Source organism: Manacus vitellinus, unplaced genomic scaffold, assembly GCF_001715985.3.
Source record: "Manacus vitellinus isolate BGI_N305 unplaced genomic scaffold, ASM171598v3 scaffold_5_pilon, whole genome shotgun sequence".
NCBI classification, from domain to species: domain Eukaryota; kingdom Metazoa; phylum Chordata; class Aves; order Passeriformes; family Pipridae; genus Manacus; species Manacus vitellinus.
Window position 1 is genome coordinate 40,183,612 of NW_021940682.1, and position 17,032 is coordinate 40,200,643.

The 17,032-nt window shown below is 34.1% G+C and overlaps 2 protein-coding genes across 2 annotated transcripts in view; one reads left to right on the forward strand and one right to left on the reverse strand.

Annotated features, from left to right (window-relative positions):
• Positions 1-15,329, forward strand: part of LRRN3 (leucine rich repeat neuronal 3) — a 34,280-nt gene extending 18,951 nt beyond the window's left edge. The window contains exon 2 of the mRNA XM_008932489.3: positions 12,368-15,329. Within this exon, the coding sequence (XP_008930737.2) occupies positions 12,719-14,845 (2,127 nt within the window). The 5' untranslated portion in view covers positions 12,368-12,718 and the 3' untranslated portion in view covers positions 14,846-15,329. The remainder of the gene's footprint in view (positions 1-12,367) is intronic.
• Positions 1-17,032, reverse strand: part of IMMP2L (inner mitochondrial membrane peptidase subunit 2) — a 422,309-nt gene that overhangs the window by 237,511 nt on the left and 167,766 nt on the right. The window lies entirely within an intron of this gene.

A 17,032-nucleotide genomic window follows, 5' to 3' on the forward strand; every position in this document is an offset into this window, starting at 1 on the left:
ATATTGGTTTTCTGTGTCCAAAGGGATCAAGACATCCTGATCATAGAGAGAACTCATCTCATTAAATCTTCAGTATTTTGTTCCAAAATAGGTTTCTATTAACTAAATAAAAATGTTTAAAATGTGTTTAAAACTGATCCTTGAAGAATAATTATTTGTAGAAAAAGAGGCAACTAAACAGCATATTTATTTGTAACTTATCAATTAACATTCAATTCTAATTTTTAACAGTAAAATGGGAATTATAATGAAACTAAAGCCCAATTTTGAGGCCAAACATTTTTATGGCCTTTAGGGTATTTCCTTTCTGCTTAAAATGCAAGTCCTAAAAGCCTGCTCCTGAAGGACTGCCAAACAAAGCTATTTCACCTCATAACTGCTCAAGTTTCTACTCATTACTTCTATAACTTTCAAATGCTGCTTCATATTCCCTGGATGTGGTTAACATTATCTCTCATGAATATCAAGAGAAAGGAGCATTCTATCACCTTCAAGGAAATGTTTTCAGGACTTTTTAAACTCTCAGCCTTCACATGCAATGCTTTGCCTATTCATTTAATCCCAGAATAATCTTAATCTCTAACCAATCTAAAATTACTGGATGGCACAGAAGATTAAGAATTTGAATTTCAAAATACATCCTAGTCATTCTCTACAACTGAACCTGATCAGTCAGGGTTTGAAAACACAAGAGTTAGAACAATCACAGTGTTCTGTACTCCGTTTTCCAAATCTGGATTTACTTTCAAAATTTGCATTTCCCACATACAACAGGATACCACAATAAGGATTGTTCAAAGCGTACTTACACAAACTTAGAAACTGGAATGGATTTTGGACTTCAAATGCTTTCCATGCTTTGTTTTCTTAGTATTAGGAATGTTAAAGCAACTTAAGGTGACATTTCATGCTCATTAACAGAGGACACAGAGTCATTTGCAAGGAGACAGACAGGTGGTTTATAACTTCTATCATTATAATATCGAACAAGGTGACAACTATTGCCTGAAGGAAGGATAATTATACTATAAGAGAACTTGAACTATATATTCAGTTCATATTTATAAGAACTGGCAAGACAAAGTCACGCACCAAAGCTAAATTATCTTCATTTGCCTGTTTAAATTATGGTTAACCAAATCAACCCTCAATTCACTTTTATTGGTATTGGTTTGTGTACTGCATCAGCTAACTCCATCAACAGAATTGCCTCTAAAAGTATCTGCACTACCTATTATGCACTACTGCAAGAAGGAGGACCTATTTACATCTTTAGAGGAACACCTTGTCATCTCAATCTCTTTTCTGAGGTGGCCAATCAAGCGCTACTGGGACTCTGTCTGCCTGGTTTTAACATACTAGCTGAGGAAGGACCAGTTAAGTAAATTAGCCCTTCCAAATACCAGTGTGTCCTCTGCTTTAAACTCTTCAATGGTACATGTGTATTTTTCTTCTCTGAACTATAGAAACATATATAGTCTTAAATACTGCAAATTGCATGGATGATGTAAGAAAAACCAAACTCACCAACTTCAGTATGTATCCAGAGATCTTATTTTCTTCAAATGCTTTGAAAGTATTTACACAGGACACAAAGTATTCTTCCATTAGGTTTGCCTGCTATATTTTTTCTATACATACTCCTACTTATTTTCCATACATGAAAGTATGTATTTCCAATTAGTTCCAGTTAGTTTCCATACATACTCCTAGTTAACTGGGGAGAAATGTTTATTAATTCAATGAAGAGCACCAGCAATTGATCTTCATATGGTCCTTCGTAGTTGACATATTTTCCTAGAATTACGATGCACATGCATGGAGAGAAAAAACTCCAGGTTTACTCAGTATATATAACTACTCCTCGTCTACCTGTAAATGATATATTGCCTAATATTTTTACTTAATATTTGTACAAATAACTAACAACTATAGTCTGTTGTCAACAAATCTAAAACTGTTTACAGAGGAAGCAACCCTAGTTTACTTTCAGAAAATTTATTATAATTTTCCTCATACAAACTGATTCTGCCCTAATTCCAGCTTATTTTGCTGAACCTGAATGAACAGCACCATATACAGCATTTCATAACAGTCTTACCCACAGCTGATAAGCTAAACACGGGGTTTAGCATATGCTAGGTTCACAATTGCTGTTTCACTTCCGTGGTCCTCCTATGAGTGAGCAAGCATACCATGTCTTTCTCCTTACTTCTGATAATCACTCTGATGTCTTCCAGTTTTGTATCAGAAATTACTACTAGACCCTGAAAGCTTTATTTGTAATTTCACATTGTTGAAATGTCAAACTATTGCAATATCTATCTTCCTTTACTTATTAAAGCTGTTTTACTGCTGAAAAAGAGAACCATGCCATTGTCTGAAAGCAGAAAGGCTGAAGTCAGACTTAAAAACAAGTGTCTTATAATAAAAAAGCAGGTTGCTTTGACATAACATTATTACAAAATTATGCCTAATCCTCCTATGGAAGGACAAACTGGAAGGACAATTTGAAATGGTTCATCTATCCCACTTGACACATGTGATGAACAAAGCTGTTCATACCATAATCACCACTAATAGCATCTTTTCAGTATCTTAATTCAAACCTACCTTTTGTTCAGTCTGAAGAGCCATTTTCCCATAGCAAGTCATTTCATTGCACAAATACATCTGTGCATACCTGTCATTCTGATCATAATATATGAAGTAGTGTTCCTACATGTCTCTATATAAGCACCTACAGCAGGTATGTCTATCCATAGTCTTTGAATCATAGGTAGGAATCACAACAAAATGCAAGAGAAATTGCATTGTCAGGGGAAAGCCAGTGCAAACTTTTGATTACAGCAATTGCAAGCTGGTTGACTGACGTGAATAATTGAACAGTAAATACTGGCCAAAATTCTCTGGAAGATCAGAACGTCAATTTTATTGCTGCTGTCAGATTTGGCATCCAAAATGCAGAAAGGTGATGTGTAAGGATGATAGATTCTGGAAAGTTAAGAAAGAAATACAAAATCAAGATGTGGCTACATTGTGTAGTTTCATAATTGAAATAATGCTGTTCAGTGACAGGCTAATGAGCCAAATTATCTAACACTACAGGATTGAGTCAAATTTCACGTTAGACAAAACTCAAAAGAATCTTTTAAAATAACAGGAAACACTAGAAGAGTTGTACATTAGGAAATAATGGATGGGGAAGGTGGATATTTTATCTATACATGCTGGAGAGGTATAAAGGTTTAAATAAATTTTCAATTTTGAAAGGACATGGAAAACACTTGAAAGAGAATTCAGTTACTTTTCCAGGAACTATAAAATTATTTTGCTGTAGTGCCACACACTACAGAAGAAATATGATATTTAACTGTAAGTATTGCTGTTTATTTATCTTGTATTTATTGTCTTTCTTTAGCACTTATTTTAAAAAAGTAAATTTAAGGAGAAAATTAGATCCGAATTTTAATGCATTCACTTCTGGGAAAATAAGAAGTGAACCATGATAATCATATAGTGTGGATTAGAGCTGACAAATGGGTCATAAAAGCACAAAAAACATAATTTCAGGCCTAAACATAACATTAGTTTTGCAAATCACATGAAAAAATACCCTTAACATGTAACATTATTAATGAGATGCTCAGTTGAGCGAAAACTGTAATTAAAACTAAATACAAATCGAAATACTTTCTGCAATCAGAAATTACAGTATCTCTATGAGTTCGTAATTTAGGAGTATCCATATATCACCCAAACTGCTCTAAAACACAGCAGAAAATAGAACTTTTATTTCCTAATCTTTACAATAATATTCTGGTTTATGCATTGTGAGTTTCTGCACCCTGAGGTATTATTTTTTATCAACCCATTTCTCTACACTGCCTCAAACAAGATTACAAAAAAAAAATTATCCATTTTTCTTGAACAATACATTGTGAACTTGGTTCCCCAGGTGGCTCAGAATGAAAGTAATTACCAAATATATTCAAAATTATAAGGTTAAAGCAATTCATCCTAATATGGTAGGAATATTCATGACATAGTAAATATCTCATCCACTACTGGCATCTCAAAAATAAACTATTTTTGGTTTTTGGTTTCTGCTAACTATAATGACAAGCAAAAAATGTTTTCACTTTATGGATCTTAAACCAAATTTCACATAATGTGTTCTAAGTATACATCAATTACTGGCTCAGATAGTAGCAGAATGCTACTGATATAACTGCATTCATTAAGTCCATTGATATCTTAGGACTATTATAGTTGATATTCAATACAGGGCACCCTGGAAATCATAAATTATTTTAAATTATTGTAAGGGCATTTCCGTTGATACGACCATGTCTCAAAACAAATCAGAAAGATACCAATTAACTAAAAAGGGAATTCACTAAAAATTAAGAGTCTGCTATTAAAGACTGAAAATTTAAAGTAATTTAGGTCTTCCAAGCCTAAATTTTTGTTATTGAAAAAATATGGAATAGAAATTTTAACTCCTAAAGTTATCATGTTTATTATTAGACTAGATTTATTAAAGTGACCTTTTTCCCCTGGTAAATTAAATAAATAAATAGATAAATAAATAAATAAAATAATTAATAAAAATTAAATCCCAAGAGAAATAGTATGTGGTAGGTACAGTCACTACTTTTTTCTGTCTTTATTATAAATATCTGAACACACCTATTTCTATGGTTTAGGCATATTTACTATTTGCATTTTAAGAGCCACAGAGGAAAAAAATGCAGAATTTGTCAATAGCTTTGCTGGATTTTGGCTAGGTTTTTTTACTAGTCAAGTGTACTGCAGACTCCCAGAATCAGTATGGTAGCTTTCTAGAAAATCAAGCCAAAACTGTTCTCATATCTTTAGTTCTGGCCATCTGCTAGAAGCATCTGGTAACTGGGTACATGCACCCACACCCAGAACGTGACTGCTCTCTTGCCAACTATGTGCCTAGGTAGCTGCCAATATGTGCCTCTCCACTGCTAACATGACAACTGTCAAAAAGAAGCTGAACATGTACGAATAAATCTAAATTAAACTAACACATTACTTTCCCAAGTAACAGCCATCATTTTTTTGACATAATTGCTCGATAATAGCAATGATAAATAAGTTGCATGGCAAAACCTTTCTGAGGCTAAGAACTATAATAAGGCTACCAAAGATCTAAGTACTTTGAGGAGTTATTTGTCACATTTTATTCTTGCTGTTTTCTCTGACAACTAGAAAATATATATGTAATACTAGCAACATGTTACATCTGTAGATAAAAATATCTGAATTATACATTTAATATCTGATTTAAAAAGAAGAAATAAAATAAAAATCAGTTCACACTCTTTCCAAAAGTTTTCTTAATCCAAGTATATAAAATTATTTTATGTAGTTTAATGGACACACATTAAATATATTGCAATCGGATTTGGAATGCCATATTAGAAATTACAACATGAATGATAGCTTAGAACACAAATGTTAAAGCATTGCACAGATTCCATTGAAATTCATTCCCTTGTAAATTATAATTTTCTAACTTGTCTGCTCACTCAAAAAAAAAAAAAAAGAAAAACCTAAAACTTATTTTGTGCACTTTGTATTAGGAGAAGTAAAAAAATATGCAGGAACTGTAATTACTGAAATGATTAATTCCTTTGTGTGATTAAAGTAACTTTTTGTCTTCTTTCCACATTTGTGAAAAGGGCAGATGTATTCAATGGCTAGAGAGTGTACAATTAAAAGTTAAAAGCACATGAGAGACAGAACAACAGAAGGAAAATCTAAAATCAAAGCTTAGAAAAGTAATTCAGGATCATGATAGCAAACTACTGGACTACCGCTAAAGAAAAGAATAAACCCAAGGATATTCAGAAATTGTCATAGTGACTTTTTTTTCTGGCCTTGTCTGAATCATCAGTTCTGCCTTTTCTTGTGTTTAAATTTTAAGCTCTGTGGAGTTTTGTTTAGCAACAAGTGAGCACACAAGTTGGTGTGGTCCTGATCCACCACTATAGCTCCAATGCACAGTGATGATGATGACAGCATAACAGTAATAAAAATATTATATCTATTAAGCTTTTTGATTTTCATAGACAAACACCTTACTTCACACACAGGTAGCCCCATAGTTATCTGCCATCCCATGGTCAGTCATGGTAATCCAGTTTAAAACAGGTTAGGAAACAAGTGCTATATCTTTTCTATTCTTTCATTTTTAAAAAAGGGTTTTACCAAATGTTCATTTAAGTCCATTGAAAAGTTATTCTAAAATAGAATAAATAGACTCAATTAGTGAGAAAGGGTAAATCTCATGGAAGTCTAGCTGATCATAATGTTTTTCTGAATCTATCTTTATGTGTACATTAAAGTAACCTCAAAGCACACAATGTCTATGGATATAAAGAACTTCTCATGATGTATAAGATCTCGTCATTCTTGTAATGGTCTAAGGCATGAGAACCTGTCTGGTTTTACAGTCGTATCAAACATTTTAAGCTTGTAGCTTTCCCTCAGGCATATTTATTCTAAATAAGAAGAAAAATGAAAAAGATGCATAACAAGCTCACAAAATAAATATAAACACATATGCTGAAATAATTATTCAGATAGATCCAATTGCTTCAAAGGTTAAATACCAGTAGTTTTGCCATTTCCTTTGCATCTTCTACATAATGCTATTCAGGGACAGGCTGAAGACCTAAAAATCAATCATTAGAAAAAGAGTAAAGTAGATTTCCAAAATTAGTCAAAGTCCCAACAGAGAGACCCTGTCAAATTTTTCAAAAACGTCCAAATATTTCAGACACTCATTTTTGAGATTTTCACCTTAGGACTGAAATTCCAGCTGTCATCTGATACTGTCAGCTGCCCAAGCTGAACACCTCAGAAATACACTAATTTCCTAAATTCCTCCTTTATCTTTCAATGTGAGACTATATCTTAGCTATATGTAAGAATATAAAACATTAAGAGCATATTACAGTGACCTGGTATTTTGTATTTGTAAAGAGAAACAAAATGAAACCCTTTGCTCCAGAAAGTGAAATGCAAGCAAGACGACATATGCTAGCAGAAACGCTTTCCATTTTTACAGAACCTGTATAATTTTCAGTAACTGTATCAGACCAGCTAGTAGAGCTTACTTCTAGAAATATTTTCTTTCAAAACCAATTCTATAAACTTTCTGTGCTTTAATTTAAACTTACTCCTACCTCAATCACAAATTTCTGTACATATTTCGGCAAAAATATCCCACTTACATTTTTCTAGAGGACAAAAGAAAACAATTCAGATTTTTGTGTGTCAATTTGTGAAATATGTCATATATATAAGATAGTGACTCTTTTTATTAATTCCACTGTAATAAAAAATTCCCCAAGGAAACATTTTTTGTTGTTTTGACCATAGAACAAACAAGGAAAAAATTACTTACAAAATTATCAGAAAAATAGTAAATGTTCAAACCTAAGTATGTATACTTCCATAACCAATACTTAGAAAACCCAAAAAACCCTAAGTGCTGTAACTAAAATCAAGTGAGGTATGAAGTGTCTCATGCCCAATTTTTGGTCAGTGACACTTCCAGATTTCTGTCCATAGAACTGCTCAAAGTGGTTATAATGACAAGAATTGAGAAGTGTTCTTTCAGTTGATGTGTTTGAAAGGTAGCTTTGTATGAACAGCTGTGTTTTCAAAATGCTTGCCACCTCTAAATTGGTCCTTGTGAAGCGAATGGTTCGCCTTATTGCCAGGAGGGCACATTGTGCTGTAGCTGCTGCATTTTTAGGTTTTATCACTGTCTCTCTAACTGCTGAAGTGGAAAAAACTGATTGCCAAAACCTGACGTGTTTCTTTTCCTTTCTGCCCACTCTGACTTGGTTCTTAGCTGTCTGTTGCTCCAGCAATGAGAAACGCTGCTCAGTTTATTCATTCACTGAATGTCTTTTCCAGTTCAAATAATGGTGATACCCTCTTGTAAACCAAGGCTCCAGCTGTCAGTAGCAGTAAATGAAAGAAACCTAATTAAGGCATACCAATCATCATTTACACAAGAGATAATTAGGCTGCAAAAAGTCACACACAACAGGGTGCATTTTTCTAAACGCAAGAATTAATACTTTAAAAGCAAGAGACACACCATGTTTAGTAAGACAGTAAGCATAGATGGCAAAAGGGACGGACTTCCAGAGAAAAATAACCTGTCTACAATGATTTAAAGAGTTTTAGTACAGAAGTTCTAGTATATTAAAACAATAATAAAAATACTGAATATAAGTACTAATAAGCAATACTAATGTATTACATATAGACTCTATTTAGCCTTTTTAATTGCAGACAATAGGAAGCAAACCATACCATTTCATCTGGATGAGGAAATACATGTACAATCAGAGTGCACATAAAGATTTACAAATGTAGCTGGGTAAAGAATTACATCAAAGACTCCAAAACTATGATGCACAACTCTTGCTGGTGCTTGTGTGGAAACATTTATCTCACATCTCAGTTTACTGATAATCATCTCCTGTTGAGCCTTATCTCTGCTGGCTTTTCTAGTGCGCACAGTTGTAGGTACAAGTTCTAAGAATCACTTGCATTACATCAAATGTCATTGAGACGTCATCAAAATCCACTACCAAGAGTTAATGCTGACATAATTGCATTATTTGAAAGAATTTGTTTTCAAAAGGAAATATCTACCTTTGCACAGAAACCTTCATGTATGTAAAGCTCTTTCCTTTAAATACTACTCAAAGGAACAGGACAAATAACCTTCAGGTCCTCTCTGTCCTTATTAGTACCTTTAAAACTGGCCATTGAAAATACAAAACTTTCACATGTAACTCTAGATGGTACAAAGCACTCAGCTTTAAAGCACCAGAAGCCATTAATAAAAATTCTGACAGTTACTGCTAATAAGAGCATTATCAGTACATATTTACTATTATGAGTAAATTAATGAAGAAAAAGAATCAACGCATTCCAAAAGCTCCAAGTAACACAAAGTTAAATGCTTATTTTTTCAGTGCAAACATTTATCTGTGTGACATTCTTCAAGGAAACTGAACTTAGGATACAGTTTATGCTGTTGAGTGCAATTTACATGAGGTTTATTTTGTTACAGTGAATGACAGCTCACTTCCCCCTTCAAAATGATTTGAACACATTTTAAGGCTGGGAATTAGTTGCGTACAGTCAGATACACATAATCAATACAACCAGTTAAGCAGTCATACTGCTTAATTCGATTCTGGACTTGGATTGCTTCAAGTGCGACTGGAAAACTTATATCAACAATCCATGTTTTCTTACACTCTTAGCCAAAATTGTATATTGGAGTCACACTACAATACTATTATAAACAAAAGGGAGAATAAAAATGTTTTGCCACTCAAAGTGTTATATACAATTTTTGCTGTTCATTTCACTACTTCACTTTTCCCTGTACTGGGTCATATTAAGCGTACTACAGTCATATAATTTAGATTTAGGTTGTCCTGCCAGGAGCAGGGAGTTGGACTCAACGATTCTTATGGGTCCCTTCCAACATGACATATTCTATTCTATGATTCCATGACTCATAAGCCACCATGGATGTCCATTCTACTCCAGAAACATTCTTTTATTCCACATCCTGAATGACAGTTTATACCAAATAATTTTCACGTAAAAAAACCCACAGATATGACACTATTTAAATAAAAAAATCATTCCGAAGTGAAACAATATATTTTGGAATGATGGCTGCAGGCTGGAAGAGAGTATCAAAATTATTCTACAATCTGTTATTCAAGCCACTCAACCCCAGTGAATATTTTACACAAGGCAGAAGTACTTTAACTGAAGAAATAAGCAAGATTTATGCTAGAACACCATATGAGCTTGAGCTGGTGACTTATTAGCTAAAGCATTCACCAGAAAGAGAAAGACATCAGATTAAATCATAACGAAGCAGAATTTCAGCCTGGATCTCTCAGCTCTTCTTTTTTGCTGCCTTTTGCAGAAAGCCTATCTAATATATATGCCATGGAAATATCCACTAGTGCCCTTACTTTTGGCTTGAGAATCCCATAGAAAATGAAATATAAAATCAGGAGGAGTATAACGCAAATGCAGGAGTATGTTGGCTCATATGTATGCAAAAATGTAGTTAATGCGCTCTAAATGATACAGCCTCTCAGGTGCCTGGGACACACATGAAAAGTCCATCTTGGTCCACACTCTATGTTTCACAGTGGCCAATAGCAAATTTCCAGGGAGGAACAGAGAACGCGGTCAGCTACAGAATTAGGCTCCCCCAGAATACTTTCTCAAGTACCTCTACCTAGCAGAAGTCCCTGAGCATCACAGTGGAATCAAAAGGCTGAGATATCTGCACTAGCAATCTGTTGAATTTCAACTAATTTACAATGACCTTTCAATCAATTGAAATTTATATTTTGTATCTGTCATTTTTAATATACAGTCCAAATAAAAATACACAAGTGAAGGGTAAACATGCTTTAGAAAGTGCATCGAGAATGTGACTTAAAAAAATTCCCCACCCATGGCTATCCTCTTTTCTCCCTACATAGGAAATTACATCCATGCATTTGTCATAGAATGATTTCTACTGAGATCTTTAGTAAATATGACAGTACTCCACATGGGGGTATCACTTTGCCTCCTCCCGGCAAAATTAAGAGCAAGTTACAGGCATTAACTGTTAAACACAAATCTTTATTTTTCTGCAAGCCTCAAGTTCATCTCATTTCCCAGAACAAAGGAACAGATTATACTTTCACTATTTCAGTCAGGATGTCTTTGCATTTCAGTATAAACTGAGTCATGTGCATAAAAACATATTATTGATCCTCAAAACAGCAGAATGTTTTCTGTATGTTTATCTCACACATTGTCTGTTCACTCTATTAATAAACTTACACATTAAAATAAAACACTAAATGTCCTTAAATGCAAATAGTACAAACGGCAACCTCAAAACTTTGCCAAATGTATTTCAAATTGGTTCAATGCTCTTGTTACTTTGCACGGTCCAACACCCTTCCTCTGGAGCTGATATGGAATGCTTAGGTGGTAGATATGCCCAATCCTCCTGGGCCTGGAAAGGAAACCTAAAATTCAAATGCTTGACAATTAACTTTTGCAATTCTCTCTATCTACACCAGCAACACCTCAAAAGTTATTTATCAATGTCAATGAAGCATTGATCTTACCTTACAGTTTGTAAACAATGTCACTGTCAATTTTAAAACTAGAGGCAAGGGGAGAAAGGACATAAATACGTATAGCACAACAGTCTTTGTAAACAAAGACTTGGTAAAGTTAAGTGCAAAGCCTATATTCTGAAGTAAATGAAGCAGTTAATGTGTACTACTTTATATACGAAAACACAGAAGCTTTGGTACTACATGCTTTGGAACAAAAGGAACACTCAGAGTTGGATTTATTTTACTCCACAAAAGGCAAGTACACACCAAAAATCTGGGGAGCACACATTTGATGCCTCAGGATGCTATGGTTTCAGTCTTTACTATAATTTGGGACATGAACACAATTTGGAAATTTCAGATTTTTGCAGAGCTACAGACCAAAGAAGCAATTGCAGTGTAGATTTCTTTCCCTTATCACTCTAAAGACACTTTTCTGTTATTATGCTTTGCAACTGAGGTTATTGAAGCCTGAATAAGAAAGCCAGTGATTAGTCTGAATTTGCCAAGATGGCAAGCTAATTATTATAAGGTACATATTTCTTTCTAATTAGTACTTAAGATAAAAAGGAAAATAAGCAGCTACAAAAAGAAATAAAAATTATAAAACCTGCGGATTATCAATTTTGTATATTTTTGTATAAATATCTCACAGGCTTGCCTAAGAATGCCATCATTAGGAATGTGTATTAATCCAACTATTCCGTTTTCCTTTGATTACACATAAATTATGTTCTTTATATTTCTAAACTTCATGTTCAAAAGTTAAATATTCATGATATGTAGGATTTTGCTCAGTATTTACATTTTCAAAGCCAAAAGAAATCAGTCTGTTTCTAATGCTAAAAAAAAAAATTTAAAAGAGGATAAAATATGTAGAAAAATCTCACTGATATATTTTGCTTTATACTCTGTGGATCTTCATCTTTCTGTAGAACAATGCTCCACTGGATATATGAGAAGCTAAAAGTCTAAAGATATATTAACTTAATTTATACTATCTGGATACCACTATAATACTCCAGGCACCACAGTCATTTTCTTTTCTTACTTGCAATAATTAACAGTAGAGAGCAAAAGATGGCTAAATTAATTTATAACTTTATAGTGTCTTACACTAATTATTTCCTCTTCTTGTATTTTAGGTCATCCTGTCATTCCTGCAAACACTAATCAATCATGGGATTTGAAGTTAATACTACTAAATAAATGAATTGCTTAATCTCCTATGACCATCTATACATGCTTCACCTTCACAAAGCTCATCAATTTTATGTCATCAAGGACAGAGTGACCTTCATTTCCACAAAATGCTTCTTACTACTGGACAAGCTGGTTACAAATTTATCACTTAACCTCAGGAAGAAAGACCTTCACGATCATCAATTGATAAATGCAAGTGTGTATTTTATTAATTGACCGAGTCATACTGAATTCCAAGACTGTAATTGTGGAATACTGAAGGGTCTGTTACTTTCCTGAATATCTGAGCTAAGATGAAGGACATGCAAAACAAAATTAATTTACTTCTTAGTCTAGTTACCACTGCACTACTACAAGCTGTAGGAAAAAAAGCAGACTGCCCAGAGTCCTGTGTATGTGAGATCAGGCCATGGTTCACCCCCAGGTCTGTGTACATGGAGGCTCCAACAGTGGACTGTAATGATTTAGGCCTTTTTAATTTTCCAGCCAGACTGCCTGCTGACACACAAGTTCTACTTCTACAAACTAATAATATTGCAAAAATTGAACATTCAGTAGATTTCCCAGTGAATTTAACTGGTTTAGATTTATCTCAGAACAATTTATCCTCAGTAACCAGTATTAATCTTAGAAAGATACCACAGTTGCTTTCAGTGTACCTTGAAGAAAACAAACTTACTGAACTCCCTGAAGAATGTCTCTCTGGACTCAACAACTTACAAGAGCTTTATATTAATCATAATCTGCTTTCTGTGATTGCACCAGGAGCTTTCATAGGCCTCAATAATCTTCTCAGACTTCATCTCAATTCAAATGGTCTGCAAGTGATCAATAGAAAGTGGTTTGAAGCTACTCCTAATCTTGAAATTCTCATGATTGGAGAAAACCCAATTATCAGAATTGAAGACATGAATTTCAAGCCTCTTAGCAATCTGCGCAGCCTAGTTTTAGCAGGTATAAATCTCACTGAAATACCGGATAATGCTTTGGCTGGCCTTGACAACTTAGAAAGCATTTCCTTTTATGACAACAGATTTGTTAGAGTGCCCCACATTGCTCTTCAAAAGGCTACAAATCTTAAATTTCTGGATCTAAATAAGAATCCCATTAACAGAATACGACGAGGAGATTTTAGCAATATGCTGCACCTAAAAGAGTTAGGAATTAATAACATGCCTGAACTGATTTCTATAGATAGCCTTGCTGTTGACAACCTGCCAGATTTAAGAAAAATAGAAGCTACCAATAACCCCAGATTATCATACATTCACCCCAATGCATTCTACAGACTTCCTAAGTTGGAATCGCTCATGCTCAACAGCAATGCGCTGAGTGCCCTGTACCGCAGTACAATAGAATCCTTGCCTAATCTCAAAGAAGTCAGCATACACAGCAATCCCATCAGATGTGACTGTGTCATCCGCTGGATTAACATGAATAAAACAAACATTCGTTTCATGGAGCCAGAGTCTCTGTACTGTGTAGACCCTCCGGAATTCCAAGGTCAGAATGTGAGACAGATACACTTCCGGGAAATGATGGAAATCTGTCTCCCCCTGATAGCTCCTGAAAGTTTTCCATCTACTCTGGATTTAAAAGCTGGCAGCCATATTTCCTTACACTGCAGAGCAACAGCAGAACCAGAACCTGAAATCTACTGGATAACACCCTCAGGACACAAACTTTTGCCTAATACTATTTCTGATAAATACTATGTTCATTCCGAAGGAACTTTAGAAATGAGTGATGTAACACAAAGAGAAAGTGGCTTATACACATGTATAGCAACAAATTTAGTTGGGGCAGACCTCAAGTCAGTCATGATTAAAGTGGACGGCTCTTTCCCTCAGGACAGCAATGGATCTTTAAATATTAAAATAAAAGACATAAAATCTAATTCTGTTTTGGTTTCATGGAAAGCAAGTTCTAAAGTTCTGAAGTCCAGTGTTAGATGGACAGCCTTTCTGAAAGCTGAAGACTCCCAGGCTGCACAGAGTGCTCGAATACCATCTGATATGAAGGTGTATAATCTTACACATCTAAATCCCTCAACTGAATACAAAATTTGTATAGATATTCCCACTATCTATTCACAGAGTAAGAAACAATGTGTCAACGTAACCACAAAAGGACTGGACTTGAAAGTGAAAGGCTATGAAAAGAACAACATAATAGGATTCCTTGCCTGCCTTGGTGCTCTTTTGGGAATCATCTCTGTGATATATCTCTACAGCTGCATCTCACAAGACATGAACTATGGCATTGGAAACAGCTATCTAAGGAATTACGTGAAGAAACAATCCTTTCAATTCAATGAGCTTTATCCTCCTCTAATCACTCTTTGGGATATGGGCAAAGAAAAAAGCACAGCAATGGAAGTAAAAGCAACTGTAATAGGTGTACCAAACAATATGTCATAAATATGTCACTATAACACTCAATTTCTGAAACAAAAAACCCTGACTGCATTTGTGTTGAACAAAACAACAAGAAAAAGTATTTCTCTTAGGAACTAGATGCCTGGACTTTGCTGCTGCCAACAAATGGGAATATATACCGACAAAGAGAGAAGAATTTTAACTAACTGGCTTCTAAGGGTATTCTACCAACCAAATACAATTAACTTCATATTCTAGAACTTTCATGGGACTTTTAAGTCTGGAATACAGTGGAAGTAGCCAAGAACATTTTCTGGGTTTTTTTAAATTATTACATAAAAGTAGTGGAACTGAGCAATACCTCCTCCTGTGCTGTATTACACACACTAGCCACGAGTTTTTGCAGTGAACAGATATACTAGGATTGACATATGGTGTAATGAAATGGACAAATTCTGTAGAGTAGACACAGTGAGTATGTGAATTTTTTTAATGAGAAAATACATTTTTGATTAAAATCAAAATAGTTTTGGTCTTGTTTGTTTCTAAAAAAAAAAAAATCCCACTATTCTGGGAGCTCTTGTCTGACAATAAACAAAGTCATCCCAATGCCTGATAAAATATCTCCTTACATATTCTCCTGTTAAATGCTAATCTGAGCACATATGATATTTTTGCTGCTTTTAGGTTGTATGACATTTCTAACAGAAACGTAAATTTAGTGGTAGTTTTTGATCAAATTCTATTTATTTTAAGAACATTTTAAAGGCAAAAGGGATGTTGGAGATGAGGCCACTTATACATTTTTATGTGTCTGTGTGAAATACTTCTGTTTTCTTAGCAACATGTGAGCCTGTCTGCAGATCTTTATTTCATTATATCTGTATTGCATTACTTTATTACTATACAAAAGTAGTCTCTTGTAGAACACATACCAGTGCTTTCCATGGCAGTACTGTAAACCACTTACTACCCATATAAACATAACATCTTTAATATCTACAAAGAAACATCTCCATGATATTAGCCTAACAAATCTCTAAAAAGATTCATTATTTCTCCATGACCAAAGACATTCTCCATGTCAAAATACCCACAAAAGCTACAGGTGAGCAGTAGGATTCCTTGGTAGCAGTGTATAAAAATGGATAGCTGTTCCTAATATAGATATCCTATATAAACCTGAGGTCCTTGGGAAGTAATAAATCCATCTTCTAGTTTTAATAGCTTAGTGCACATTTAACTTGCATTATTTCATGAATGTATGCCAAAAAAATCTACAAACAACTTTTTCAGCAAAGTAGAATTGGTTAAAAAAATGTACAAATAACTTCTTAGTAGTGGCATAATATACTTCTTCATAATCTCTTCATTTACCAGAAGGTTGTGTTTTTTTCTACACAAGGCACAGGACTAAAATTTTCACGTATTTCATTAATTGGCATGTTTACTCTCTTTATTGGAGGTAGGAACTGACAACAAACTATATTTAATTTTCTCAGAAACAGAAAAGCATTGTTGCACACCTGTGTTTCCATTTATTTAAAAGATATCTCTCAGGAATCCAATGCATTAAAAGCCATACTTACTGGTTATTCAAACCAGAAAATAGTAGCTCAGAAATAGATTAACTTCCCCTTGGCATTTGACAGCAAACCTTATTCTGAAATGTACTACTAATGAGAGAAGACAAATATAAGCATTTAAAATACCTGGCTAGGCAATACCCAAAATACAATACTGAAAAGACATTTTAATTAGTTTATCTTACTTTTTTTCTGTCAGCTACTAGACTGAAAGGTAGTGTTCTATTCATAAAAAGATTAAGCATTTACTTCTTGGTAAAACATTTACAAAAATAAATTCCAATATTTCATCAGCTAACACAGCCAAAAGCTCACTTACATATGTACATTTCAGTTTCTAGTTTAGCTACAGTGCTGTGAAATCACAGCTCCAAACACTACCTAAAAAACTTAGATAAAAGATTGCAGAAAAAATGTTAATTTATATCCTAAAAGGAAATTTCCATTTCCAAAATTCACTAGTAAAACTCATTCTGCTTCTGTAACCTGAAACAGTGACCTCAAGATAACTTAAAAGAGAAATGGAGGTCCTTCCCACAATCTTGTGCTGGCCAGGAATAGAAAAGACACAATGACCAACAATAATCTTTAAGATATTATTTGTTATCTGAAGATAGAAGAGACATTTCTGAAAGGTATTTCT